Source organism: Coturnix japonica, chromosome 7 (assembly GCF_001577835.2).
Source record: "Coturnix japonica isolate 7356 chromosome 7, Coturnix japonica 2.1, whole genome shotgun sequence".
Lineage (NCBI taxonomy): Eukaryota > Metazoa > Chordata > Aves > Galliformes > Phasianidae > Coturnix > Coturnix japonica.
The window spans coordinates 6,206,046-6,233,343 of record NC_029522.1 but is presented as its reverse complement, the minus strand read 5'-3'; the positions used below and the strand labels follow the sequence as shown (position 1 = coordinate 6,233,343).

The following is a 27,298-nucleotide window of genomic DNA, read 5'->3' as shown; positions in this document are numbered from 1 at the left end:
GTGACCATCTACGTTCACACCCCCCTCCCTCCCTTCTTTGAGCTAAAAGAAATGCTTAAGATTGATCACAAAATAAATTTCCTTCACAAATAAATCTTCCACAGACAATGTATTTCTACCACTGCTCCAGCAGTTTCTAACACAATAAACACCTCTGCTTTTCTGCTTTGATGGGAAGATTAGCACCATCACAAAACAGCCCAGGTTCTCCCATCACGTTATCATTCTCTGATATTCCTTCGCCTTCAGATATATTCCCTCCAAAATGTTCTATTAAATATTAAAGCCATCACACTACAAGCTGTTAACGTACTTATCTATGAAATCATCTGCACTCTTCTTTGGCATGTTATCTGCGTGACGAAGAAGCCAAATAATTTCATCACGAGCGAAGGATAACGCCATAAATACAAAAAGTGCCTGAAAAAGAAAAATTATTCTGGAGGTTTATACAACAGTTGGACACTTGGTGCACACTAAGACACAACGGGGCTCTAAAACAACAGAATCTTAATAGCTAAGGAAGTTTTACCGCTGAATACAGAAGGATTTGTCCTCCCTCAAATGACAGAATATAACCAAGGTACAAACTACAACGCAAGATGAAACAAAGCCAGCAATTACCTTGGGGCCCAGCAGGCCTGGCTGATCAGACAGGACTGTAGCCAGTTCTTTGAGTGCAGAACGTAAAAACTTGCGTCTCTCTCTGTGCATCGAACCGCTGCATCAAAAAGCCAAACCAAAACATCATCCAACATGCTCACTGCAGGCACCTGACTCACTGCAGACATTTAAGGCCCACCACCTCTCATCACATCAACTTCAACATCCCAGTATTTCCAAGGACATGATTCATTTAAAATTATCACCTCCATCATCCACACTGCATATTCCTAAGGTAATGTAATAACCACAAAAGGAAGCCCTCTGTCCCAGCAGAGGTTTTGCATTGGACTCCACTAAAACATTTCTATACAATTTGCACTCACATTCAGAAACTTGACAGAAAGAAACAAACTAAATGCTTTGAAAATCTGACAAATAATTTAAGACTTGATAAATTCAACTGATAATGGCATACTATTGAGCAAATCCAGAGAGGTGAACGTATGGGCTCTCTTGAAAATGCACAATTAAATTGGAATACAGCAAGTCCTGTTTATACAGCTTTCATAACTTCACTGACAAGAAAATTCAACACTAATATCTCCCAGAAAACTCTTTAAGACACTTACGCATGTGAAACAGCAGCTTCTTTACACTCTCTGATGTCATTGATACGCTTGTTGTATCTATAAAAAAAAAGAACAGCCCAAGATGGTAAGAAACATCAGCAGCACAATCCAGCAATTGGAAATCGCAAGGAGCTGCAATTCCAAAGCAAGCAGGGTGAAACAGAAAGCTAAGACTTCCTGCCACATCCAGATCTTAATGCTTAAACCAGATACTCAGAACAAAATCCACTCTCTGCTCAAGTGCTCCTGCTGTTATCTGGTAGAGGACTCAACTTTTGCCTGAGTTTTCGCATGCTGTATTGCAAAAACACTGACAAATGCTTGCCACTGCATTCAAAACATCATTTCCCTTCTCTATATTCACAGTCACTCTAAAAACTCGCCATTTCAGAGACCAACTCACCAGAAACTTTCACAACTAAGAACACAAACAAAACAAACCCCAAAACTACAACTGTTATGAAATGGGCTCTTAGAAGTTGCGCGTTAAAACAACAGTCACCAAACTAAGAATTCTTCTTGTTTTTTCATCTGATTACCTGTAAGTGGAGCTCATATGAAGTAGCGCTGACATTAGTATGCCTGTCCTTAAAGAAATAAGACACTTTTAACACAAGAAAGAAGACCAGGAGAATGACAACTTACCCTCGTATGTTTACAAATAAGTCTTCCGCAGCTTTGTGAATATGGAATACTTCATCTCTAAACAGAGCCAGGCAGGAGCTGCTTTGAAGTGCAAGCTTCCAAAGGTTCAAAGCTGTCGCGTCACTATTTAGGACTCCATGGCACAAAATAAATCCAACTTCAGAAGTTCATGTCAACGTGTGTCATAAACAAGATGCACAAAGACAGTAAGAGAACAGTGAGACTGTAGGCCTTTTCTCTTAAAGTGGACAATTAGTTCACTGATAAACACATCACTGGAAAGCATGTGGTTACATACACACAAAAGTACTCCACAATTCACTGCAGAAGAGGAACACTTACATTTTGGTAAGAAATGACTCAGTTTTACAACAACTATTTTCCTGTTAATTACAATAATTCCAATTCTTTGTGAACATCCACACTAAACTCACACCAATCTACATCCCAGCATGACCTGATTTCTAGCTTCACTGCATAGAAAGCACAACCCACACAATTAAGATTAAATTGAGCTCTCTAGAATCTTCTGTACAGTACAGAAACACAAATTGCCCATTAAAAGTTAGTTCTTCCCTTTTTAAATAGGACCATGAGCCATTTCATAAGATTTTACTCACAAATAATCCACTTCTCCATTGCATCCAGAGAGAGGTATTCACACGGCATCTGTTGAAGAAACAGCAAACCATTCGAACAAGATGTCCCACAAGAAGTATGTTTGAAAAAAGGGGATTAAAAACAGTCTTAAATGCTGATGAACCATGGAAGACTGCTTCTGATTACTAAACAAGTCACTGCTTCAGATACTAGGAGACGGATCCCTACATGAAGTTCTAGTCCTTGCCAATACTTTGAAACAAATACCTATTTTGACATTACATTTAACAACAAAAGGCTTTTGATGTAATCAAATCACAACGTGACAACTGCTTGATTTTCTTCCCCCCAAAACATGACTATTCCTATCCCAACTGAGACAAACACTGAGAACAGGAAACATTTTAAAGAACCCATCAGTTCTGACTTGCAGTCTGTCGGCCCCAAGCCATCTGACAGCACACAGGATTCCCCTGCTCCACACTATAGCAATAACATCACTTCCCTTCATCTCTCAATTATCAAACTTTAGAAATATAAGCATAGGCTAATGCAACAGAAGCATTTCCATCTACAAAAGGACACAACTTTCCCAACTAATCTATTTAACCGAAGCCTTGTACAGGTTACCAAATAGGAGACAAATCACCCCAATGTTATATTACAGAAAACCTTGCTGATCTTTATCATATATGTCAAATTAAAAGGTCATACTGTGTCAGACTGTGCAGGATTAAGCATTGTACTGGGTGCACTGATGAGGCTCAGTAGTTGTGCGTTTCTCCACTGGTCAGCTGAGAGATTTCTTCGAGGATAGACCATCTGGAGTGAAATCAGAGCATCTGAAAGGGACTGAAAAAGAGACAGATGAAACTGGTTAGAAGCCATGGTGATGAACGAGCACAAGAGTCTTAATTCATAAAGGTATCAGAAATCAGAATTTATGCCAACAGCTACATACTGAAGTACATACTGATCTGAAGTTCAGAAACTTCCATAATTTAAGCATAAGAGAAACTAAATATTATTTCATTAGTGCTGTTTTCTCAAGGTTATTAACAATAATCACTGTTCAGTTGGAATAACGCAAGAATAGTAATGTACAGTTGGAATAGTAAAATAATGGTTGTAAGTAGATAACCTGTTATAAACAGATAGCCAGAAGTTATCTACAGGAAAAACTCACTAATTCGGAGGCCTTCAGTCAAGATGGAAGATGTTGAGGTTTGTCACCAGAACTCCACAAAGGAGCAAGCTCCAGAAAGAGATGCTGCCTTAGTGGTGGTCAGCCCTTAAATGAAATCTAGGAGAGGTGGAGTCAAGCTCCAGCCCTACCAGGAGCACAGCTGGATTACTGTCACCTGTGCTCCTACAGCTGCCCTGACACTTGCCTCAGATGGTTAATCAGGGGTTCAAGCTGCGATCAACCATTTCCAATACATTCACCAACTTACTTCAGTGAAATAGATCTGCAATTTAACTTCAGTTTAACGCTACTGAGCCTAATTCATTTCACAGACAGAAGACTACCCTGGGCTGAAGGGAAGGATGAAAAGAAGCAGGTTTTTATTTGTCTGTGTAAAGGGAGTTAGAAAACTCTCAGTTCAGAATTAGAAGACACAGAAGAAGCAGCAGAGATAATAAATCTGTGACAGCTAAAAGCTGTTCACTATTTATTCCTTTATCTCACCTATTGTGTTATTCCCTACTCTATGCCACTTATTTTATTAGGTCCCCTCTCTTTGCTAGCAGATTAGGACTATTTTGAGCAAATACTACAGGAGCACCTATATCACAGATTAAACATATCCAAATAATTCTGGTCCCACATGTCTTTTCCTGGTCTTCCACATCAATACTGGTGTTTGCATGAGCCCTCAGGGTTCCCAGATCTAATCATTAAGGTAGCACAGGCAAAACAAAACAAGAAATTCTCAGCTGAAGCTAATTTAATTTCTGTTGCATTAACTAAACAACTGTCAGGGCTACTGCAAAGCTGTGGGAAGATGGAAGAACAACTCAAATGTATAGTTCTATGACAGTTTAACTTAAGTATGTATTTGTGCAGTAGCTGCCTGAAGGGATCCTTGACCCCAATTTATACCTATAGCAGGGAAACAGAAGAAGAACAGAAATGGGACTGGCAAATGGCTTAACAAAACATCTCAAGGGAAAAGGCTGATCCATTATTAAACACAAATGCATAAACAAAGATGGTACAGAAAAGTGAAGCACCAGAAAGTGCACAAAAAAAGGTTAAATGCAAGTCAGATCCTCAGCAATGTCAGTTAATGCGACAGGAATCATGCACAGGAAACTGTAACAAAGGTGAGGTAAGTGATCAGTTAGACAAATATGTAGTAATCAAAAGCTATCCAGAGCACTACTTGGAAAAATAGTTGGAAAGCTTTTGACTTCTAGTGCCTATCTTCAAAAGATAAAGATATAAATAAAACTTTAAGAGGTGGAGAGCAAGGAAACACAACCAGTACCTAGATTCCAAAGCACGAAGCAATAAGCTACATAAAAACCTCAAGCAATTACTCAGTAATTCACTTAAAATCTTGCAAAGAAAAATAAAAACAAAACAAAAAAACCAACAACAAAATGAGTTGTTAGACAAACAACTTGAAAGCACCTAGAAAAGAACACCTACATAAAGGACAGCCATTGTGGTTTGGCCAGCACTGATCACAGCAGATTTCCTTTGTCAGAGCAGTAAGCCCAGCAGACACATGGAAATGACTTACAGGGTACACATTGCTTGTCTCAAGGCTCCACTTTTCCCAAGTATTTGCAGATGAAAACACAGTCTAGATAAATTATCACAGAACTGCTGCACAACCAGATGTGTGTGAATACAAAACTCACATTAGTACAAAAGAGGCTACAGGCTCATTTAACTCAGTAAAGTCAACTGAGCAAGGTGCACAGTGCCAGCTTTGTGCAGAAGGGATGTTATTAAAGAGGCAGTGGTGATCAGCTGCTCTCCAGGATGCCAGATTTAAGAAAATACCAAAGCAAAACCCTCAGGTTACAAAACAGGAAGAAATATTCAACTCAGATGGTAAATCCAAAGAAAACTCTTCTCTTATACATCTCCTTAGCTTCAAGCTACAAACCAAAACAGAATGCAGTCAGCTATCCCTGATTTTTAAGCCATTTTCACTCCTCACTGAATAAGCTGGAACTTTACCAAAGCATCGTAGCACTCCTGCACTTCTGTATGTTCATTTAACAGGAAACAAATATGCAGCCCCAACCATCCATTGTAAATAACATCTTCTGTAAAATATGTGCCTAAGAGCCTTGACAAAAGCTCTTGTATATTTCCTTTTTGATCTCTGCTTTTCCCAAATAAGGTTACCATGTTCGTGTGAAAAGTGGTTACATACTTTACTGTGAGGTACAAACTCCTCCATCATTTTCTTTAAAGGATTTTCATAATCCACAATCATCTGGCCAAGACGTGGATATTCTCTGTCACTTGGGAACAAAAAAACCAAACAACAATAATTCACTGAGGTGTAATTATTACTTTTTTAAAAGCACATTTCCTACACAACAGATTCCTACCTCGCTCCATGTGTCATTTCATGAGCGTAGTTGTACAACCCAATGATAGCCTTCCTTTCTTCAATTCGAGACAGCAGTATCATCAGTGTAGTGTAGGTTATAATCAAATCTAGGTAGTTCTTTGTCAAATCAAAGTTTACAGTCTAGAGGTAAAAAACAATAACAAATTTCAATCTAAAACCTTCAGAAACAAGCACTAAACTTCTTCCTCTTATTGCCACCCTTTTTGGGCGTTTTTAAAATACAACTGAGTGTCTTGATCAGCGTTTTCATCCTGCTCATACATAGACTTTGTATGATGTTAATTTATTCATCTGAATCCCCAGAATCGTTTTTATTTGTGAAAGCAGCCACACAAATAAATCCGTTCAGGCTCAAGTGTTGCAGCTGGCAGACAAGAAAGCTCTTCTTCGATGTTACAAACAGTCAACAAGTGCCTAGTCTCCACACTAGATTTTAAGAAGACTCTTAGTAAGACCTTAAGACTCAATGAGCAGGCAGATACCCCACTCACCTGCCACAACCTCTCCATAGGAAAGTCAACCAAAGTTAAGAAAGACCAAAACTAACAAGGTGACACTACGTACAATAGGAAACAAAGATGAAACCAGGAGAACATGGATTTCATTTTAAATTATGCTTTTAGATAATTTTGTTCTTGCTTTGACCAAAAGAAGTGAAGACCTCACACATCCCACACATACTGATGGGACAACAGGATATTCCTGCATGAGCCTCATGCAATTTAAATATGCAGACTACAGTAAACCTCTATGAAAGCAGATACCTTACAGCAAATAATGTTGTTTTGCTGTTAACTACAGTCCATAATAAGCCTGTTCCAAAGGGTGCGTGTTCTGATACCACACTATATATATCAGTTAGAGACACGAACATCGTCTAAAGCATTTATTTCTGTCCCATTTATAACAAGAGGTGTCACGTCTCTTGGGCCAGCAACAATAAATCTTTCTAATTCATCACTGCAGATTTGACTGGAAATAGTTTTAGTTGGTTTTTAACAGTTTGACCCAGAAACTTACAATATCAAAGAAGACTTGGCAAACATCAATAGTGTTCAGCAGCTCACAAACATGGTCCTTTAGGGGAAAAAAAAAGGAATAATCTTTTAGAAATTTACATAGCAATGCTTAGTGACTGAGATTAACAAACAAAGCAGACCTATAAATTCAAATATCTTCATGTACAAATGGGAGACAAATCTCACATGCTGTACCTTACCTTAAATTCCATAACATCAACAAACGTGAAGTAGTACAAGGCCAGGTTCTTCAATATCTCTGACTTCTCTTTCTGTAGCTGAGCAAGCTGTTGCTAAAAGGAGAACAGAAACACGTTCACTGTTCAGAGAGCTTGAGAAGACAGCTGACAAGCACTACCTGTAGGGCGCAGATTAACCACCAGGTCATCAAAGGAAGTTTTAACATAGTTACTAAGACTGAAACTCTGTGTGCATCTTAAAGGCACACGAAGCTCTCAAAGCGGATCATTTAATAGCTGCTAACTATACTTTGGGGATAAAAATCAAATTAGTACACATTAGTACCAAAGGGTTATTGTTTAGCTCAACTAGAGATAAAAATGGGTAGTTAGGAAAATAGCATTATCATGTGCATTATTAGCAAAAGCAGAACAGTACGTGAGCACAAATCAGAATGACAAAAAAAATAACGACGTTACTTGAGGTGGGAGAAAAGAAGGTGGCAGGTTACACATTTTACTACAGGAAAACATTATGCTTTTGAATTCTGAACTTACCAAAAAGAATATCCAGGCAAAGCCACGTTAAGCATGCAAAATAAAATGTAGATACAAACATAAAATACAGTAACGGTTCTTTGACCAGTTCCATATAACACAATAATACACATTCAAACAAAAGCAACAAAATAAAGAAACACAAAAGAAGCAAAACACTAGCAGTAGACACTGGTGGATAAAATGGAAGAGGCAAATGTGAATACAAAGTCATTAAACAGTCCACGTGGATCGATTTATTTTTTAACAGAAGAAGAAATCTCATTTTATTTCCATATTCTTCAACATTTTCTGGAGGAGTCCGACAGCACCCTTAAAAGATCGCAACTGAGAACAGAAGACGCAGCTGTTAGAATAAATGGGACAGCTGCTCAATTGCTATATACCAGTCTCAAAGAGCAAGGATCCAAATATTTAACCTCTGTTATTCAGTCACTAATTTCTGTCTCAATACATGAATTAAAACAGGCTCATGACACTGAATATGAAAGACTGCCCTCTTAAGTGTCTGTGAGATTCACAATTGGTGAGATCTACCCTGGCCATCAAAGCCAATGAAGCTCTCCCAGTGCACACCTTACACTCGAGCTAATGGAGCATCAGAACCACCAAATGCAAAGGAAAAAACACTTGTTACATTCAGAGCTGCTCTGCCAGTGCACAGCTGTCATAGTATAAAAGCTCATTGCCTAACATGTTTGAGTTCAGCCTTCAGCCTGGATATTTGAAATACTTATTACAAGTGAGTTGTACATGGAATACTAAGCAAAAGCAGGGTTTATTTTTGTGTAACTAAAAATGCATGAGTAGGATAAAACTCAAGAGCCATTTCATGAAACCTCTGTACAGACCATAGGAGAGGAAATAAGGACAGCCATCACAAGCGCACACGTGCCTTCATTTCTCTTCCCTACAGCAATTCCAATCCTGGCTAAGCAAGGGGCAACACTAAGGTGAGACTGTGATGGCTGTAGGGCACTGTATGCAACACCTACATCTGAGTCTGTGCTTCATGCTTCAAGGCCACATTTGGGGAGGCACAGCAAACAAGACATGGTGCTGGAAACTCTGCTTACCAGAAATACCAGGAAGTTGTTAATTAAATAAAAATATCTCGAGAAGCATTGCTTGCATCCTACCACATATTAAGGCATCACTGCCATACACTGTCAACTATGAGAGCTGCTCTGAACATAAAGCCTGTATTTTGTTTTGCTCTATCCAGTAGTGTTACTGTGCTCTGGAAATAAATAAGCAGAATTACTTTCTGATCAACCTACATAGTTAATTTCCTAGTTACCTTCCCAGAAATACATCAAAGCCACTAAAGCACCCTTACAGCACCAAGATGACCATTACTTGAACAATGAGACTTAACAAGGCAGGAATGGTGTTTTCTTGATATACTGTTTCACTTGGATTTTCACCTAGCCAACCGCAATCACTGTTAGCAAAGCATGGAGCAAGAAGTTCCAACTCATACAACACTGACTGAACAGTGATATTTAAAAGCAGTTTACATCACATAGAGTCTGGGATGTTTATTTGCATTTTTATCCCCCAGGAATGTGGGTGTAGCTCTTACCACACCCATTGCAACAAGATTTTCCATGGCTAATTTCCTAACAGCTGTTTAGATGCTTTAGGTGCCGTATTGCCTTGTATTTGTTTGAGGCTGTTTTCCTCAACTGTAATTCTCACTTACCAGCAAACTCTTCTGTTTCCAATACTCAGCAGTACTTTTAAAGGATAAGCTGAAATGTAACTATCACCAAGAGGTTTTCACTGCAGTTAACTGCACTTACTGACTGCTTAGACAGAAGAGCTGCATTTATTCCTCAAGAACAAAACATACCAGCAAAGACACCAGTGACACTGCTCAAAGTAAGACATATGAAGAGCAAGAATAGAAAAAATCCAGTATATGAAATCATTAACAAAGCAGCTGATTGTTAAGCACATTTTCTGCAAGAGAGAAACTGACCTTTACCAAGTTCTTGTGTGTTTCTTTCTTCATATTTAACCCCCCAAATCTTGAAACAACCAATTACATTCACAAAGAATGCATCTGACAAGAAACAGGAATCAAATCTGCAACCACAAGCCAGCTTGTATGAACACTCAGTGATGAGTTATTGCAATGCCCTCAGAGAACACACCATCACCTCCACCTTGCCAGCTGGAATATAAGCCCCTAAAGCAGTATTACAAATTCTGACTGCTACAATTCAGGAGACACAGGGAAAATAATCACTGACAGCATTCTTGATATCATCTATTTTGTTCCATATGCCTGCTACACACAGCATCTTTCAGTGAATACTTCAAAAATTCAATTCAATTGAATGGAACTCTCCATCTGCAAAACCCATCACTGCACTATGGAAAGAGGAGGAGAATGTAACTAAATGAAGAAGTTTCAACTAGTGTAAATTAACTGCAGAATGATAGACGTGGCCTTGGTTTCCTCTCCAATTAATTAAAAGCAGACTCTCAAGCAGCAGTCTGCGTATGAAGATGTTAGGAAATACTTAACTTCCCTACCAAATAACGCATCTGTACCATATGATCTATTTCTGGTTAGTTTTCATGTTTCTAGTACCAAGGCAGCCTTCTTTTAAAGGAAACAACCTGCCATGGCCCTCCACAAGTGCCACTGCATGCAGGGCCTGCTCTTGATGCAGGAGGCCCCTCTTCAGAACCTGACCTGCCAGCCTTCACCACATTTCCCCATTGCCTCAAATTTACATGAATTTCTGCATTAATTCCTACACTTAGCTCATCACGTGTTACTGTATCATCCAAGCCCTTGTCACTGGTCTTGATGTCACTGTAGCAACCATTTATTTCCCTGCCATGCTGTTTTACAGGCACAAATGTTTGGGGCAAAAAAACAAGTCTGCCTGCACACTTCATACTTACAGCCTGAAACAGGGAAGATACTTCATTCAAGATGCATGACAATGTTGAGATGCCATCTCTATCGCCATCATTACATTACTAAGATACTGTTCAGGTACTAATGAGAGTGTGGTGGGTCTGTGTTTCTCTATGGTCAAACCGGCTAGGAGGATTAAGGTACCTGACTTACTAATAACAGCTACCATAGATTTTAATACCACTCAATTCCCTGGAAAGTAAACCATTATTTTTTAGTGAAACAATATTAATAATGCACAAGACAATACAGTTGAGACCTTGAAGTAGATTTTCATCCAGCAGAATTTCTAGACTATATCCACTAGCGCTGTGTAAATGGCAATACTAGGAGTTCCATTAAAAACAAACCAGCCAACACCACTTGGTTTGTGGCACTGAACTGGAAAGAGCAAAAGGGAGTAACTTTAAAAGAGCATGATTTTAAGTACTTAAGTGTCCTGAACAAACGTAATTAGAAGCATCTACCACAGATTAAAATCAAGGTTGGTTATAGAGCCCATACTCAAATAACATTACAATACAAGAAAATACTTAATAAAAGCATGCTTCAGCCCAGGAGGTCCAGCCAACGCGCGCCCCCCAGCACCCCTCCCACACTCAGCTCATTTTCTGCGCAGCCCAGTCACTCCAAACTGAAACCGTGAAAGGGAGAGCAAGCAGCCCAGACAGACATATTGCCATCTAAAGGGAGAAAGCTGCACCCATGAAGAACAGTAAATAAAATTTAGAGTGAGATGGTTCACATGTACAGACCCTAACCCAGGGAGACTGCAACCATCTCACCACTTGCACCCTTGTTCTAATCTGATCTTATTTCCAGTCCCCTCCGTCACAAACCAGCAGACTGCAGCTGGAGTTAAAACAAGGAAACAGCTCTGAAAAGATTGTATCAAGAACTCGAGATCAACCTAAATGAGGAGATAAGAACAGTAACAGGAATATAGCTACTGACAAATAGAGATTAACAGTATCTGGAAAGCATGGGCACTTCACCCACCAAGCATACCTTACACACTTGTAAGGTTCCATCAGTCTGCTTGCTGTTAAGCAGTGACTGAGTCACAGCATCACCAGAAGACATTTCAAAATATACTAAGTTTTTCTACAGGAAAAATGCTCGGGATCAATGTCAGTAGAAGAACATATGTTCAAGAGGGAATGCAGAAATTCTCACTACTTCCCATACATGCTCATTTGGAAAGCAGAAAGCAAGCTTGCTCTATTACATAAAACAGAATTTTACCTATGCAGGCAGCGAATTTTCACATTCTACCCACAATGTACAGAAAATGTACATCTTCTCTCCCTGCAGCTCCACAGTGTGCAGTATTTTATTCTGTCTTTACAATGTAATTAAATGTTAGCACTAGCTAAAAAAAAGAGGTCCTGCTTCAACAGATGACTGCTCACACAGTCATGTATTTCACATGATATTAAGCATACTACCTTGCTATCCACCATCATTAACAGGCACCTGAAGTCTTCACACTACTCATTATCAAGGTTAAATGGCTCTAGACAGCGACCGGAGAAGAAAGGGCAAGTGTAAAGCTACAGGAACTGCCCTCTAACAAAAGGAGAGATAGTTATTAACTGATGAGGTCCTGAGTTATCTATAATAGATCCTTTGGAACACAGACCACTCCATTCAGTTTTTCAGCCTGGTCAGCAAGGATTCATCGGGTACTTCATTTCTGTTTGAACTGCTCATATCTTTCACCCTTGTTCCAGTACTAAAGTCAGCAGTTGTTGGACATGAATCTGGTGTGACAGCGTGTCAGAGAAGGATCACAATCAACTGCCATGGTTTTAGTCAATGAAAACCTAAAGCTGTAAATGCAGTAAATGTCACAGAAGGAAAAATTACTTTAAAATCAGGCCCCCACTCAGCTATCACAGAGACCAGTCCTTCAGTAAAGTGGGTTGTTCACCTTAGACATGTAAAGCATTGCAAATGATGTTTTGTGAGAAACTCACATAACAGCTAAGAATCAGAACAACACAAAAATCAGAAATATAAGCACTACTCATTCTCTAACTGAATGCAAGCTTGTTTGCTTGGCAACATCACCTACTGACACAGCAACAGGTAATACCAACTGTGCAGATGCCCAACGCTAAGCAATGGAATTGCTGCAGCTCAACAGATAAACTCCATAAATGGTCCCAAAAGGTCCAGTTTTCATCACAAGGACATAGGCCGCATGTGCCTCCCCTGTAAGTATCCTCAACGGCATTTTATCAACTGCTATTTCCTCATCCCAGTAAGCTTCATGCCCTTCCCCATCTTACATCGTGTTCTCCTGCTGAAGGTTTTACCATCCTGTTAGCACTGTTGGCCAATGGGAGAAAGCAGACAAAGGAACAGCAATTAGGGCATCAGCGCCTTCCTCACTTGGCCTTGATACTTATGCGTTTCCAAAGCTTAGGTTTATGAACAGAAGTTTATGTCACATTGAGTTCTCTCTGCAATATGACAAGACTTTTGTCCCACGAGGCACTGGGAACAAGTAAAGGTTTATTTTCGAAGATACAACACAACTAAGAAAAACTTCGCAAAGCAACAAACTGCTGTTTGCTGAGACCATGGATGCCTACTGCTGGAAGTCAAGATGCATAGCTTAAACTGTGCTCCAATATAAAACAGGCTTTTCATAACCTGCCCTAATAGCAGTGCCTTCCTTCAACACAGCCTTGGCTGCCTCACGGTAAACAAACAAAAGGCAACAATGAAACACTGGAGTAAGTCCTATTTTAGATAACAGGATTGTGAAAATATCTCAAACGAGCTTTGATCCATTTCCATAAACTTGACAGGACCAAATTCATACATATCCACCATTAGTTCAGCTCTAATTTCATAGCCAAGAACTGGAAGACACTGGGAGCGTATACTAAATGATTTCTTATGTACATAACAACCTTTTTCAATAGCACAGTTGCCACAGAAGTTCAGAGAACACAAAAGAGTTCACCAAACGCTAAGGAAAACAGAATTTACTTTTTAATTTGACAAAGAATTCGCCCTATTTGTCACTAACATGACCATATTCAATACAAAAACAAGCAATATCAGAGCAAAGAGAGCAAGCTCTGAACTGAGAAAGCACACTGTTCACACTGTAACTGAAACAGCTTCTACCATAAAGAGAGCTTCGGGTGGGCTTGTTTTTGCTTTGTTGGCGTTACTGAGGACATCACATGGGAATTCTAAAGGTTTAAAAAACAAACTCAGCTATTACCTCCATTCTGCAAAAAGCAGAATGCTTAAAGCAAGCCTAAACCTCTCAAGCACACATGCAATTAACTGCATGCAGGGAACATGCAAACCTCATCACCTACCTCTGCATTCCACCTATTGAATGAAATATAAGTAGATTAAAAAAAAAAAAAGTATCTTTCCCTTGATTTTCAAACTGAAAAAGAGAAACTTCATGTGCATGACCTGCCAAAGAAAAACACCTGTCATCTAATTAGAGGCTACAACATCATACTCAGCCATCACAACTGATCTCAATGCATCTGAAAAGAAAATAATGATACTTCATCAGGATCTGCGTTCTGTCCTGTGCAAGGCTTCTCCTACACATCCCTTATTGCCATGGAGACTGCTACCACAGGCAGGAGCACCCATGAGGTACAGACACATGTTCCCATTTCTCAGTCAGCCGGCTTTTATTGATCTGCTTGTCAGGCCTCATCACAAGAAGTCAGAAGATACACAGCTTCCATCTTCCACTCACCAACCATCTCTGCTATCAAAGGAAGGCAGCATGCAAGTTTAGATTTCTGGCTTATTTCTCACTAACAGCTCTTCGAAACTGCACAGAGAATACGGAAAAAGGAAACTGGAAAGCAAGCTACACTAACAACAACAAATTACAGCAAGGTAGAATACTCTGACTTAGGAGTTAGCTCTTGCTGCAGGATCTTGTCAGACATTTTGAATCAACAACTGTATTTTAACAATGACTGTCAGCACCAGGAGCTTTATGTAATTCACCAAACCTCACAGAACTGAGCAGCACACGTCAAAGGGCACTGAAGAAAGCAGTACACATACAGTCATGTCGTTACTTACATTGTTGTTGCGTGTTTCTACTGCTGGAAACTTCCTGACTATGAATTTGACGGCAGATTCCAGGTTTTTGTCAATAAGATACGATGGTTTGGCTTTGGGGTCACCACATGCCTATAAAAAAAATACAATACAGAATGGAGTAAAAAAAATAAAATAATTAACCGCATCATATTAAGCCACAGTTGCAAATCTGCAAACAAACTAGAAAGATTTTTTTTGTCTTGGTTTGTAGGTTATCATTATTATTTTTTAAGTGAGCAGGTGATAATGAGAGGCAAAGTGCAGGGACTGTCACAGCTGAAATATGCAATGGGAAACAGTACAGAGATGCTCTTCTACTGAAAAAGATGCATGGAAATATCAAAGCAGTTAGTGCAGAACAGCAGTGAGGGAAAAACAACTCAAACCTAAAAGAAGGGGGGAAAAAAAAAAAGGTTTTCTTTTTCCTGCTATTCCTGGTTTGAGGTAGTGTTGTATTCGTCTGGAGTTAATAAACTGTTAGAAAATTCAGTCATGTCATCATCTATGGAGGACTAGCCTTGGTGAAACAAAACTAAAAAAGCCCCACCACCAATCTGCATTTAACTTGTCTTTAAATTGTGAACTGCAAGAGAGCTTTCCCCCCACAATAACAACACCAATACTTGCCTAAAACTCTATTCCTTTAAATTAGCAACTCACATTTTGCTTTTACACGTTTTACTCACGTTTTGCAACTCACGTTTTGCAACTCACGTTTTAAAGCTGTGCTTTAAAAGCAGCAATGAAAAAAACTTGATTAAATTTCCATTTGAATAGAAGCCACAGCTCAGTGGAAGCCCCTCCAATAGCCTACACAGACATCTCAGAAGCCCAGGTTGGAGGAGCGACTCAACTACTTTAGCCAGCTGCAGAGCATGCTGTTGGACACGCTATTTATTCCCAACTACTCTAAGGAGCCATGCTACACAGTTTAGCTGGGGAAGACATACCAAAGGCAGCAAGCATTATTAACGCAACAGTTTGTGCTCAAATTGTATTTTCTCTCAAATACGTATTTAGCTTAATAGTCCTCAGAGGGATCTTCATGTCTCATGCAAAACTGAATTACATGCTACGCATTTCTATGCAACATAGTGAACTTGAATGAGAGCTCGTTTAAACTCTTCCACATCGAATTCTATGGCTGAGTTGCAGACCGTAGAGACAGAAGTCATGGAGTATGAGACCGGTTCTGAAAGCGGGCAAGCGGGCAAAGGGAAGGTGAAAAGCTTTGCAAACCTTCCAAACTTGTCCTTGCTGGGAAAGCATTGTAATAGAAAGAGAGAAAAATTACATATAAACATATGACTCAAATTCTACAACACGTTACATTTAAGTGAGCTAATACACTATTACCTACATCCAAGAGAACATTACAGCCATCTGTTACTATAGACAGCACGCTTCCTAGTGGACAGCAATTATTCTGATGCGCACAACAAATTTACATGTACTTAATAGAATGTTACTATCGCACACAGTTGGAGTATAAGCTGAAACACGTAACTTCTAATAGTAATTTCAAACGTAAGTTCAGGAAGGAAGGGAAAAAAAGGAGTTCAACATCACATGCATCTACAGGGGAAAAACAGGAGAGAAACTCAGTGAAGTTTTACATACCTGAAAAAGAAACGGTAGCCAAGAAAAAAAAACAAAACAAAAGTCATTATTGTACGTTTCTACAGCTCCTGCCTGCAGCACACGACCATCAGAACGCACCATCACGTACTACTCCCATATCTGCACTCTTACATTTGCTAAGTTGACCACAGCACATTCCAGATCTTAGCAAAACGTTACATCCAGAACATCCCAAGAGGAATGGATAGCCACAATCAACACAGCAACACCCACGTCATTGATGAGGTGTATATTGCAAGTATTGGTATTCTTTCAACAGCAAACAACAGCACGTGCCACTAAAGGTCTGTTCCACACACTCTCATAAGTCTTCACTATTTCTCAAGTAAAAATTATAAGTGGTAAAAATTAAACAACTTACACTTGAGATTTATGTAGTCCTAATTAACCAGAAGCCAGGGGGTCTCTTAAGAATCTGCATCAGATTAGTGCAATTTGGTATCCTTGCCACACATTATGTAGCTTTCTCTACCAAAAGCATTACAAACTAAGGAAGGATCTTAACAGCCAATATGCATCTGTGGCCCATTATATTTCAGTGCACTTGCACTCACACAGATGACAATTGCTAATCCTGCCACTATCGATTTCTTAAGTTTTTCAGCCTGCCTTCAATAATTACTTCCACATATGCTATTCTTCATTGCTTCCTAGCACCAGATGGTTTTCCTCCTATAAAATGAAGGTTTACTTTACTAGAAGTTACATTCTAACCAGGCCCTTGCATGCAGCTTCTTCACATGGAAACTGAGCTCTGAAAACACAAACATCCCCACTGGGTCTCAGGAACTTGGTTCCCAGCAATGACAAATGTTATTCACAGCCTCAGAGGCAATTCTCTGCTGACATCCAGGAGTTCAAGAGACAGCCTTGTTCCTTCCCACTGCTTATTTGCTAACACGCAGCACCTGTCATTCTGCCTCCTAATAAACTAAATAAGATTAATCCAAAGAGCAGGAAAAAAAAAAACTTCAGCATGCTACGAGCTTTAAACCATATAACTCCAAGTCCCAGCTTTCAGGAAGCTACCCAAGCCTGCATTTCAAGCCTATGTACCTGAGCACTGAAAATTCCAGAATTCCCATGGACTTGCTAGTACAGCATTCATGGCATACAGCTCTCTGCTAGAGTTCCAGCCCCTTTAAACTCAACACGTTATACCACAAGCATCTCCCAGCAGTCACCTCCCAGTTCTTTTGAGCATTACAAAACAGCTGTCAAGCAGTTGTGATGAAAAAGATGATGCAGAATTACCACTGAGACTAGTCTACATCACTAGCTAGAAAATAAAACTGCAAAGGACTCACATGCTGGATTTCTATCAAGGCAGACTCCATTTCTTTGCACAATGCCCTCCTACAACAAGCTCTTAAGAAGTAAGCAACTTTTCTTTACCTGATTCTGTGCATTCAACCCTAGCAAGAACAAGCAAATTGCTATAGCTAACAGAGTCATTAATCAGAATATTTCTTTGCCTCCATATGCACAAGTCCTCAAAACAGACTAGATGGATCAACTTGCATAAACTGTTGAGGCGTTTTACAATGCCATGTACTCTGAACTAAAGCAGCATTTTCCTCCCTCAGGAAACTACATTATTAAACAGCATTCAGACTCCACTTGAAGCTAACAGCACTGCTCTATACAACTGCCACTTTGAAAACAACAAAGCCATTCCCTATAGACCTATCTTTAGTTACACAGGAAAAGAGGGCAGCCCCCACCTCACCACAACCACCTTTCAAGGGAGTGGTAGAGAGCTACAACATCCCTGGTGAGCCTCCTCCAAACCAAACAATCCCAGCTCCCTCAGCCTCTCCTCATAAGGCCAGTGCTCCAAACCATCAATAGCTTCACTGCCCTTCTGTGGACACACTCCAGAGTCTCAGTGGCTTTTTTTGTAGTGCAGGGTCCAAACCTGAACTCAGTACTCAAGGTAGGGCCTCACCAGAGCTGAATACAGAGGGATGGTCACCTCCCTGCTCCTGCTAGCAACACTACTTCTGATAAAAGTCAGGATGCCTTTAGCCTTCTTGGCCACCTGGGCACACAGCTGGCTCACTTTTCACCAAGCATCAACCAACACTTCCAGGTCCATTTCCTCCACAGTCCACCAGCCATTCTGCCCCAAGCCTGTAGTGCTGCCTGGGGTTGTTGTGGCTAAGTGCAGAACCCAGCACTTGGTCTTGTTGAACCACATCCCACTGTTTTTAGCCCAGCTACCCAGCCTGTCCAGATGGCTCTGTAAGGCAGATCAACGCTTCCTCCCAACTTGGTGTCACCTACACACTTGCTGAGGGCGCCCCCCCATTTCCTCATCCCAATCATCAATGGATATATTAAACAGGACAACCTCCAGGTGACATGACATAAATTACATGCAGGCATAACCACTGTCGAAAGCCAGTAGCATGGCACAGCATCCGGGGCACCACCTTGCATTTGTAACACCTGCACTTCACTCCAGCCTTCTGCACAGACCTGCAGCATTCCCAAGAGCACTAGTAAATGCTACTTCAGTCACGTGATGTAGATCTAACTAATCAAAACATGAAGGAAACAGCTTTTATACCTTTCTTCTTGGCAGTAAGCCCCATCTATTCCAAACCATGAGCAGGGCTACTGCCCAATGAAAAAAGACAGAGCTAGAAGAGAGCTATAGTTTGAATCAGTATTCTTCTATTTTCATTCTTCAAACTGTCAACATCAGAAGCCTGCCATAAAACAAGTCATGTACTGCAGCAGTTTAACATGGTTTTATTACTTAGGATTTTACTGCTACTACAGACTTGAGATAAAATTCTGCTGAGCAGATTCAGTGGTGACAATAAATAGTGAAACAGTCAGTGAATCACCTTGCCTTCAAGTTTCATTCATCAGTGAATCTGCATTAAAAACCCCGAGCCTAACAAGCAAATAGATGCAATTTCAACAACAAATAACTTTAAAAAAGTCATTCCCTGAGCTAGTAACTTCCATTAATAAAAAGAAATATGCTAAGATTTCTAGTATTAAAAAAAGGGAAAACTCCTGTACCATTTACAGCTTACTACAGCACATTCTCTTGACACGCAGGAAAGGCATGTGCAGTAAAAGCCATTCTTCTGCCGTGGTGCTGACATTAAAGACTTTCTCCTAAAATATATCTGAATTTAAATGCTTGCTTTGCAGCTGCAGATCCTACAAAATTACACTAAATAATAAATGGCAAAGAAACATTCCAGGAGACGAGCTCATTATTAACTCCACCTTTTGGTAGGATGCAGCGCACTATTTATTTCTCATTTACATCATGCATTTAAAACTAATGAGGCTACGGACTGACAACCCGTGATTTTGAAAAAAGCAAAAGTACAGAGAACAGAGAGGTGAATAATCAGCGAGTAACTGCTTTGAAAGCTCAGTGCATTAGGAAGCACTGCACGCTCCATTAGCCCCACTATTTCTGTTGAAACCTACCATGGCCGCTTTGCTACACTTCAGGATCTGAGGAAGCTCAAGTTCAATAATAAACAAGCTTGTCCCTAATGACTTTTGTGAATGAACCATTTTAATAGCTAAGAAATACTCAAGCATCAGCCAACCACACAAGAATAAACTAGTTTAGTATTTTGATGGCTAAAAATTAACTGTTCTACTCTAATATTATTTCCTCATCAGTGTGTGCTGAAACACACAGTATCTACTTCATTTAAACTCAAAAATCCAAAACATCAAGTGTCAACTCACATGAAATCTGAAGGAACAAAGCTAGAAACAGGTCTTAAGAACTCGCCTACTCTACCTGTCCAAAGCAGGACCAACTGCAATTCCTCTTGCTTTTGGGAGCAAATCTTTAGTCACAGTCCTCTGATAGACAAAACACAAAAGCGTCCCGAGATATTTTCCATGATTTAATCATATTTATCACCAGAAAATTCTAAGATCTTAGCTATATTTTTCTTGCTAGGGTCTAATCCACCACTTCATGCTCTCTGTGGCCATACTGACAAGTTGTTCCTCTTCTCCCTGAAGCAGTTAAAATATTTGAAAACTTGTATCAAACATAACAGTCTACTTTGGAAATAACTCCTAGTTGAGTGGGTCCATTTCTCTTTACTCTCTTTCCCCTAGGTCACTCACGCTGTTCTTGGGATTGCCTCCATTTCATCCACGTCCTTCCTCAAAAGTGAGCCAAAACTCCTATTTTTCCAGGTGAGTCTCGTTGCATGCCATCTGCCTACTCACTTTTATGAAATGTCTCAATTTCTAGCAATTAAACTCAGTTGTGTCCAGTTTTCTTTAACTTCTCCCAGCTATTTTCTGCAGACTTGCCTCCCTGTAACTCTTTACCTTCCATTTCACATTTCAATAAGCATAAACTAACTTACAATCACGCTTGCTCAGCTACCTACAAGATTCGTTAGGGCATACCTACAATCTATTAGGCTCAAATTGAACTCTAATTACATTTTTCATTATTTCTGCAGCTCTTCCCAGTTTCTTAGCTAAAAATGTAATAAGCACACTATATACATCACCTAAGCCATTGTAATGCTATAACAGGTTAGCAAGCACCACGATAACAGCAAGGTAGCAAAGTCCTTGGCTACAGCAAATGAGGACAAGCCTAAAGACAGCAGCCACACATACAGGAATGAAGGAAAAGAGCTGCTTACCTTTTGAGAACCTCAAGTAGGCAGGGACCTCCAGCAAGGGATGCCCTCACCTCCACTACCAACACTTGAATGATATCAGGTGATGGGCAGACCCTGGCTCTAGCCCTTTTGGTCACTCAGCAGCATTGCACACACCTGAGCTCAACTGGGTCGGCTCTGCCTTCCCACCAGGTGCTTAATCAGTGCTTCAGGCTGTGACTGAGCATTGCCACTACAGCTGTTAATGCAGAGCCTGGCTGGAGCAGAGCTAGGACACAGCCCAGTGAGATGCTGCAGGACTACAGTACAACAAGGACATGTTTGTAACACTTCCCTAACACGGCTACCCATCTGCTCTCATTATTACCATGTCATACAGACCGTATTTCCTGACATTGTCTGTATGAACAATCAGATAAGGTAATGTCAGCAGCCTTGCTAAGGTCAATGGGCAAAATACTTACCAAATTGTCCTTATGAGAGTGACCTCACATTTCAGTGATGAAACAAACATGCTTTCTTTGACTCTACCTGTATACATAAATCCATATCACCTTCTTGAGGCCGTAATACCTACTTACTTATACTTAAATAAGCACTTGAGTCTATTAATCAAATATAGGGCAGATGAAACATGAACAAAAATGGAGAGAAGTTTCACAACCACAACACTTTCCTTGATTGTAATGTATAAAGTAACATTAATAAAAGCAAACACGGCTATGGGATCATCCTTCCTTCTGTATATTTGGGAAGGTATCATTCAATATTCTGGTACTGTATTTAAAAGCTTAATGTCTCCTTAAAACACGTGTTGCTTTTTGAATATGTCAAAAAAAATTCCAATCTGAAAGGAAAAAGAAGCCCCAGGATAACATCAGTTTGTATTTGCTTCCAGAGAAAACTAAGTCTCTTTTCTGCCTTGGCAGCATGGATCATAAGTTTGTTTGCTGTTTTCTCCTGACTACCAGCTGGGTGGTATTTTGAACCATCCCTGTAAGGCTACAAACACAAATGGACCAACAAATACTGTTGTCTTAACCTTTAAAAAACTGTTAATATCAACCAAGCACTAAAAATAGCCCTACCGCACCCTAAGTCACTTCCTGATGACTTGGAGACGTTATCTGCTCCTTCCAAAACCGATCTTACAACTCACAACAAGCTTATCAGTAAGCTTCTCCCCTCAGCTCAATGCTCTGCAGCCATCTTAAGAGCTCAGCGTCCCAAGGATGATCTAATCCTACACCCTTGCACATTTCAGAGCTCTGCAGTTTGGGAATTTCTCCACGTTCACAGGTCACTTAAAAGGCTCTTCCACTTTTCCAGCTCACAACTTTCTCATCAATGGTTAGACTTGGTCTAGTCCTCTTCACTCCTATTCTGGAGCTTTTGGGATCTTCTCCTTCACCCTAGGCTCACGACCAGAGTGAAAGGCTGGAGAAGTGAGGGCCTGCCCTCTCTGCAGCCAATTTCTGTTGATCTCAGCTGATCCAGCCCATTTCTCACTGATTCACCACAAGAGAGTTGGTGCTGTCCTTCTTTACTCTCACAGCACTGTTTCTCTTTCCTAAACAGTAACTAATTTAACTGCTGCAGGAGATAAACAGGAAAAAAAGTATTCATTTGGCCTTTTAAATGGCTAACAAGCAACACCCTTAACACAGGTACAAATACACTGTTCCTCAATTACATCTCTAAAGTACTAACCAGCAAATAACCAATCACCTACTGTGATCTCCTATCTGACTTACTATTATGCTGTACAGTGCTTACAGTAGGACTGGGACTGAATTTTAGTTAGAATGGTAAAGACAAGGCCAACAAAGGCCTTGCAAGGATTTATTCTGCCCTTTACCTAAGCCTTCAGCTTGGTTATGCAGTTGGTATCTAAGAGTCTGCTCTAGATTCTCATTAGTAGATACCATACGATCATGGGAGCACTGACAGCCAACAGAATGTTGCACTGAGAACATCTTAAGAAACAAGTTTTGCATACGAACTTGCAACCTGTGTGGTGGATAACAGGATGACACTGCTTGCAAAGCCAGTAGCACCAAGTAGCCGTCTTCATTTTTGAAGAATATATACTCTAAAAGGTCAAAACCCTCTCATCCCAGACAGCTCAGTTCTAAGCAGCGCTGCTCTGACACCCATCAAAACCACGCTCTCTTGATTTGCTCCTTGTCTATGAAATCTGCTATTTCAACACTGAATCTCTTACTGCAAATTCTTTCAGGTATCCAAGCAGTTTATAAACAAACAAAAGCAGACCCGCACACAATAAGATTATTTTTCTACCATCCCTCTTGCACGCCACACTGATGTGAACTTTACAATAGTGCAGCATCACATAACACATACCGAAGCCATCTCTCTGACTGCTCTGGCTGTAACAACTGCATTCAAGTTTCACCTGAGCCAGGATGGAATGAAATAACACCATATCTGACTTACAGACATAGCAGTAGGCACAAACAGCAAGAGCAATAGAACAATTGTTAGCCGGTACAATTGAGGATAAACATTTTAAAAGCAGAAGGAGCAAAACAGGAGAGAAACTGCAGTGGTAACATTTCCTAATTGAGGACTGACGCTGGTCGCAGTACAATAGGCAGCTAAAAACAGCTGAAAGCAGCAGGCCGTGTCATTCTTTATAATAAGTTCCACCTCCATACAGATCAAGTAGGAGTTCAGCCTCACCACCCACTGTCACTTCAGTAACTCTGCATTTCATATCTTCCATGCTGCTCTCCAAAAGGCAGAAAATGGGGTGTTCACACATCCCCTCTTAAAAAAGAACCATAAACCATGTCAGAAGACAGCAGCACGGGCCAGCAAACAGGAAGTGAAGAACAATTAGCAGCTATAAGGAAAATGAGATCAAAATGGATTTATTTCTTTAAATAGGAAGTTTAACGATCAAGTTCTTACTTGTTTATTCACATTTTTGTAACTCTGGATAATCTTAATCCCTTAAAATCTCAGCTCCTAAACCAGCACCTCCAGCAATCCGTGCGGCAATGATGAGCGCGGCAGCTCTCACTTCCTCTTATTTAAACAAGTCTCAGTCATTTCCTTTGACCGCAATACCGCATATTGTGCAGTTCTCTACAGATTGCAGTTTTGATATTGTCTTCTGAGGAGGAAGCCAGGAGAACCTCAGCAGCACTTTTGAAACCAACTGTTTGCAAAGAGGGAAAAAGTCAGAAAACAAGAAAAAAAAAGGCTTCCAAAAAGCCAGCTGTGCTGAAAGCAGGCTGAAGGGATGAAACACGGGCATCTCAAGACTTCTGGAGCACACCATCAGAGCCAGCCAGCTACTGCCACCAACCAACACTTACTACAGCTTAAGAAAATAACCATTTGAATACAAAGAGCTCCATCTGCTTGTCTCCAGGTTTGGCCAAGCTCTACATTGCTCAATAAACAAGCCACCTGGATGTGCCTCCTCTCTCTGTACCTAAGACCTAAGCAGTTTTTGAGTCCCTTCACAGAGCTTGCAGGAAAACCTGCTGTCACCTCTGGTGTTCCTGCTCCCACACTGAAAGCCCATCCACACGCATCACTGCACCTACAGCAATGCCATATGGACCAACCCGCACAGGAGTCCCTCCGCCAAATGCGCTGACGGAAACACATCCATAGGCACCATGCCGCTTACCCTGAGTGCCTCCAAACCAGTAATCACAGAACAACCTGCACTTGCACTTGTTAAGGCACAGCTTTATGCCAAGAGATGCTTCACCTGCCTCTTTCCCTGCCTCCTTCCTACACAGCACAGCTCTTCTGGCAAAGCCTTCACTCAGGCACAATCCTACTGGACCACTCTTCAGCCGACACGTCTCTCAAAGCACAACAAAGTGCACACACGAATGACTTCAATATTATGATGCTTTTCCCCACAAACAAAGAAATTCTGCTTTTCATTCCAAATAGACTCATACTACAGCCTGTATTAAGTAGCAGCAAGTTGCTGGCACATAAGACTGCAACTTAAGAACTCTGTTTCTACCCCTGGATAACACAAATTAGCAATAATTTGGTTAGATTAGTTGACTGATGCTAAACACTTAACTGCACACCAGCTACTGGTGTTGGTTGGGATTAGGACTGATCCCAAATACTACAGTCACTTCCTTCCCCTAGAAATGACAACCAAATAAGAGCAACCCCGTGCCTGGGATTGCCAGCAGCTCGTGCTGCTCCAAAGCAAACCAATGGACAGAACATGGGACAGGATGACTCCCAACCAAAAAGGGGATTCAGGGCCACAACCATTAACTCACAGATGGATGATGACCAGCTCCAGGCCCTTTAAGCCTCAGGATTCCTTGCATCCCCCAAACACCACTGCAGCACACAGCATAGGGAACAGCACGGGCCTTCTAATACACTCAGCCTGCAAAGGTGTGCTCGCTGCTTGAGCACAGAAACGAGGATTTATTTGTAAAAACGAAAACCGCCCATAAACTATGTTAACGCCTAAAATTCATTACTGGAACTGCATCATACAAGCGCATACCTCCAGATCCCGCATTCGCATTGGGAAAATCGAGGCAGGAACGCCATGCGAGCAGCCGGAGTACCGGCACACGGCAGGGCTTTCCGCCGCAGGACGGGCAGCCGGGCCGCGGCTCGGTAATGCGGCGAGCAGCCGCAGCACCCACGGCAATTCCCAGCTCCGACTCCCGCCGGGAGCTGCTAAGCAACGCCGACTCGCGGGAGCCCAACTTACTAATTTTACCCGACGCCCAGCCCGGGCCGTAGCGGCTCGGGGAAGCCGGGCCGCCGCCTGACTCACGGGGAGCGGCCCGGCCTCGGGCCTAGGCCCCGGCGGCGGGGGGCTGAGGCCTACGCGCTCCGGGCCCGCCCGCCGCCAGGTACCGGGCGGCGCCGGCCCCCGCAGCCCTGAGGGAGCGCCCGAGGGCCCCCCGCCCCTCCCTTCATCCTCTCCTCTCCCTTGGCCGCCCTGCCCTGCCCTGCCCCTCGGGCCCCGCAGCTAGGCCGCGGCGCGGCGGGGGGCGACGGGAGGAGCGCCGGGCGGTCGGGGCCCGGGGGGGGCGGTGGGACGGGGGTCGCGGCTGTTCCTCTCCCCGCCTCCCCGCCGGAGCCCCCGCACCTTCTTGATGTTGTAGAGCCGGGTGAGCATGCCGACGCCCCGGTCGTTTAGGATGGTCAGCTTCTCCGCCAGCTTCTGCTGGCTCGGCTGAAGCACGGACCGCGACATCGTGCCCCGCTCGGCACCCCCGGCCCGGACCCCGCCGCCGTCAATGCTCGCAGCCCCGCCGTGGCGCGGCCGCCGGACCGGACCGGCGCTGCTCCGCCGCCGCAGTTCTCCCTCGCTGCCTTCGCGGGGCGTGGCCACGACGCGGCCCGGCCCGGCGCTGCCCGCGGCGTCACGTGTCGCGGCTCACGGCCGCCCCTTGCGGCCCGTCGGAGCAGCCGGCACGGGGCAGGGCGGCGGGAGCTCCGGGGCTGCGGGCCGGGTCACTGTCACGGCTGCGGGGCCGGGAACGAGACTTTCCAAACGGCAGGGACACCCCAAAACCGGGATTGTTTTTCTGATTGGTTTCTTGGATTTCAGATTCGTTAGGCTGTATTTGAGTTCCGGTTCTAAGTTATACTTAAAAACCCCCACGAGCGTTCTTCCTAGAAGTTCCTAATGACGCTACTAAAGCCCGATAATGAGATGACACTTGGAAAAGCACTGCAGAGCATATTTACAGACATAGTACCAGTGCACCTGGGGGGACTCATAGAATCACAGACTCACTGAAGTTGGAAAAGAGCTCCCAGACAGCTCAGTCTAACCGCCAATGCATCTCCACCATAGAAACATGGGATGCGGTACTTAGGAACACACTTTAGAGAGCAGCAGTGGTGGTGAATGAAGATTGGTCGGGATGATCTTGGAGGTCTCTTTCAACACTGTGTGAGCTGAGAACAAATAAGAGCTAGAATGAAACGTGTCAAACTTAACTCTTCTTGTGGCTTATACAGCAAGGTCTGAGCCACACACTGCTGTAACGTGATGGATTTCACAGTGACTGCTGCCTAAAGGCCCACATGGGAGTTCGGTGCCACCCGCTGCTGCCGGCTCCCACAGCCAGCTACTGTGAGGGGCTCCCTCATCTAGTTCA

At 42.0% G+C, this 27,298-nt stretch overlaps 1 protein-coding gene across 5 annotated transcripts in view; it reads right to left on the bottom strand.

The window, feature by feature from the left end:
* The window catches only part of NCKAP1 (NCK associated protein 1), a 51,597-nt gene extending 25,078 nt beyond the window's left edge, over positions 1-26,519 (bottom strand). The window contains exons 1-13 of one of the 5 annotated variants that reach the window (XM_015867931.2): positions 26,278-26,519; positions 16,117-16,134; positions 14,857-14,967; positions 7,299-7,385; positions 7,100-7,156; positions 6,057-6,199; positions 5,876-5,966; positions 3,195-3,332; positions 2,501-2,549; positions 1,881-2,037; positions 1,236-1,292; positions 625-721; positions 314-420 (exon numbers count right to left, since the gene is read on the bottom strand). In XM_015867931.2, coding sequence (XP_015723417.1) covers positions 314-420; positions 625-721; positions 1,236-1,292; positions 1,881-2,037; positions 2,501-2,549; positions 3,195-3,332; positions 5,876-5,966; positions 6,057-6,199; positions 7,100-7,156; positions 7,299-7,385; positions 14,857-14,967; positions 16,117-16,134; positions 26,278-26,385 — 1,220 coding nt within the window. In that variant the 5' untranslated portion in view covers positions 26,386-26,519. Of the gene's footprint in view, positions 1-313; positions 421-624; positions 722-1,235; positions 1,293-1,880; positions 2,038-2,500; positions 2,550-3,194; positions 3,333-5,875; positions 5,967-6,056; positions 6,200-7,099; positions 7,157-7,298; positions 7,392-14,856; positions 14,968-16,116; positions 16,135-25,680; positions 26,078-26,277 lie in introns of those variants that run through there. The other 4 variants (XM_015867930.2, XM_015867933.1, XM_015867934.1 and 1 more) reach the window with 4 other exon arrangements.
* Positions 26,520-27,298: the final 779 nt, after the last annotated feature.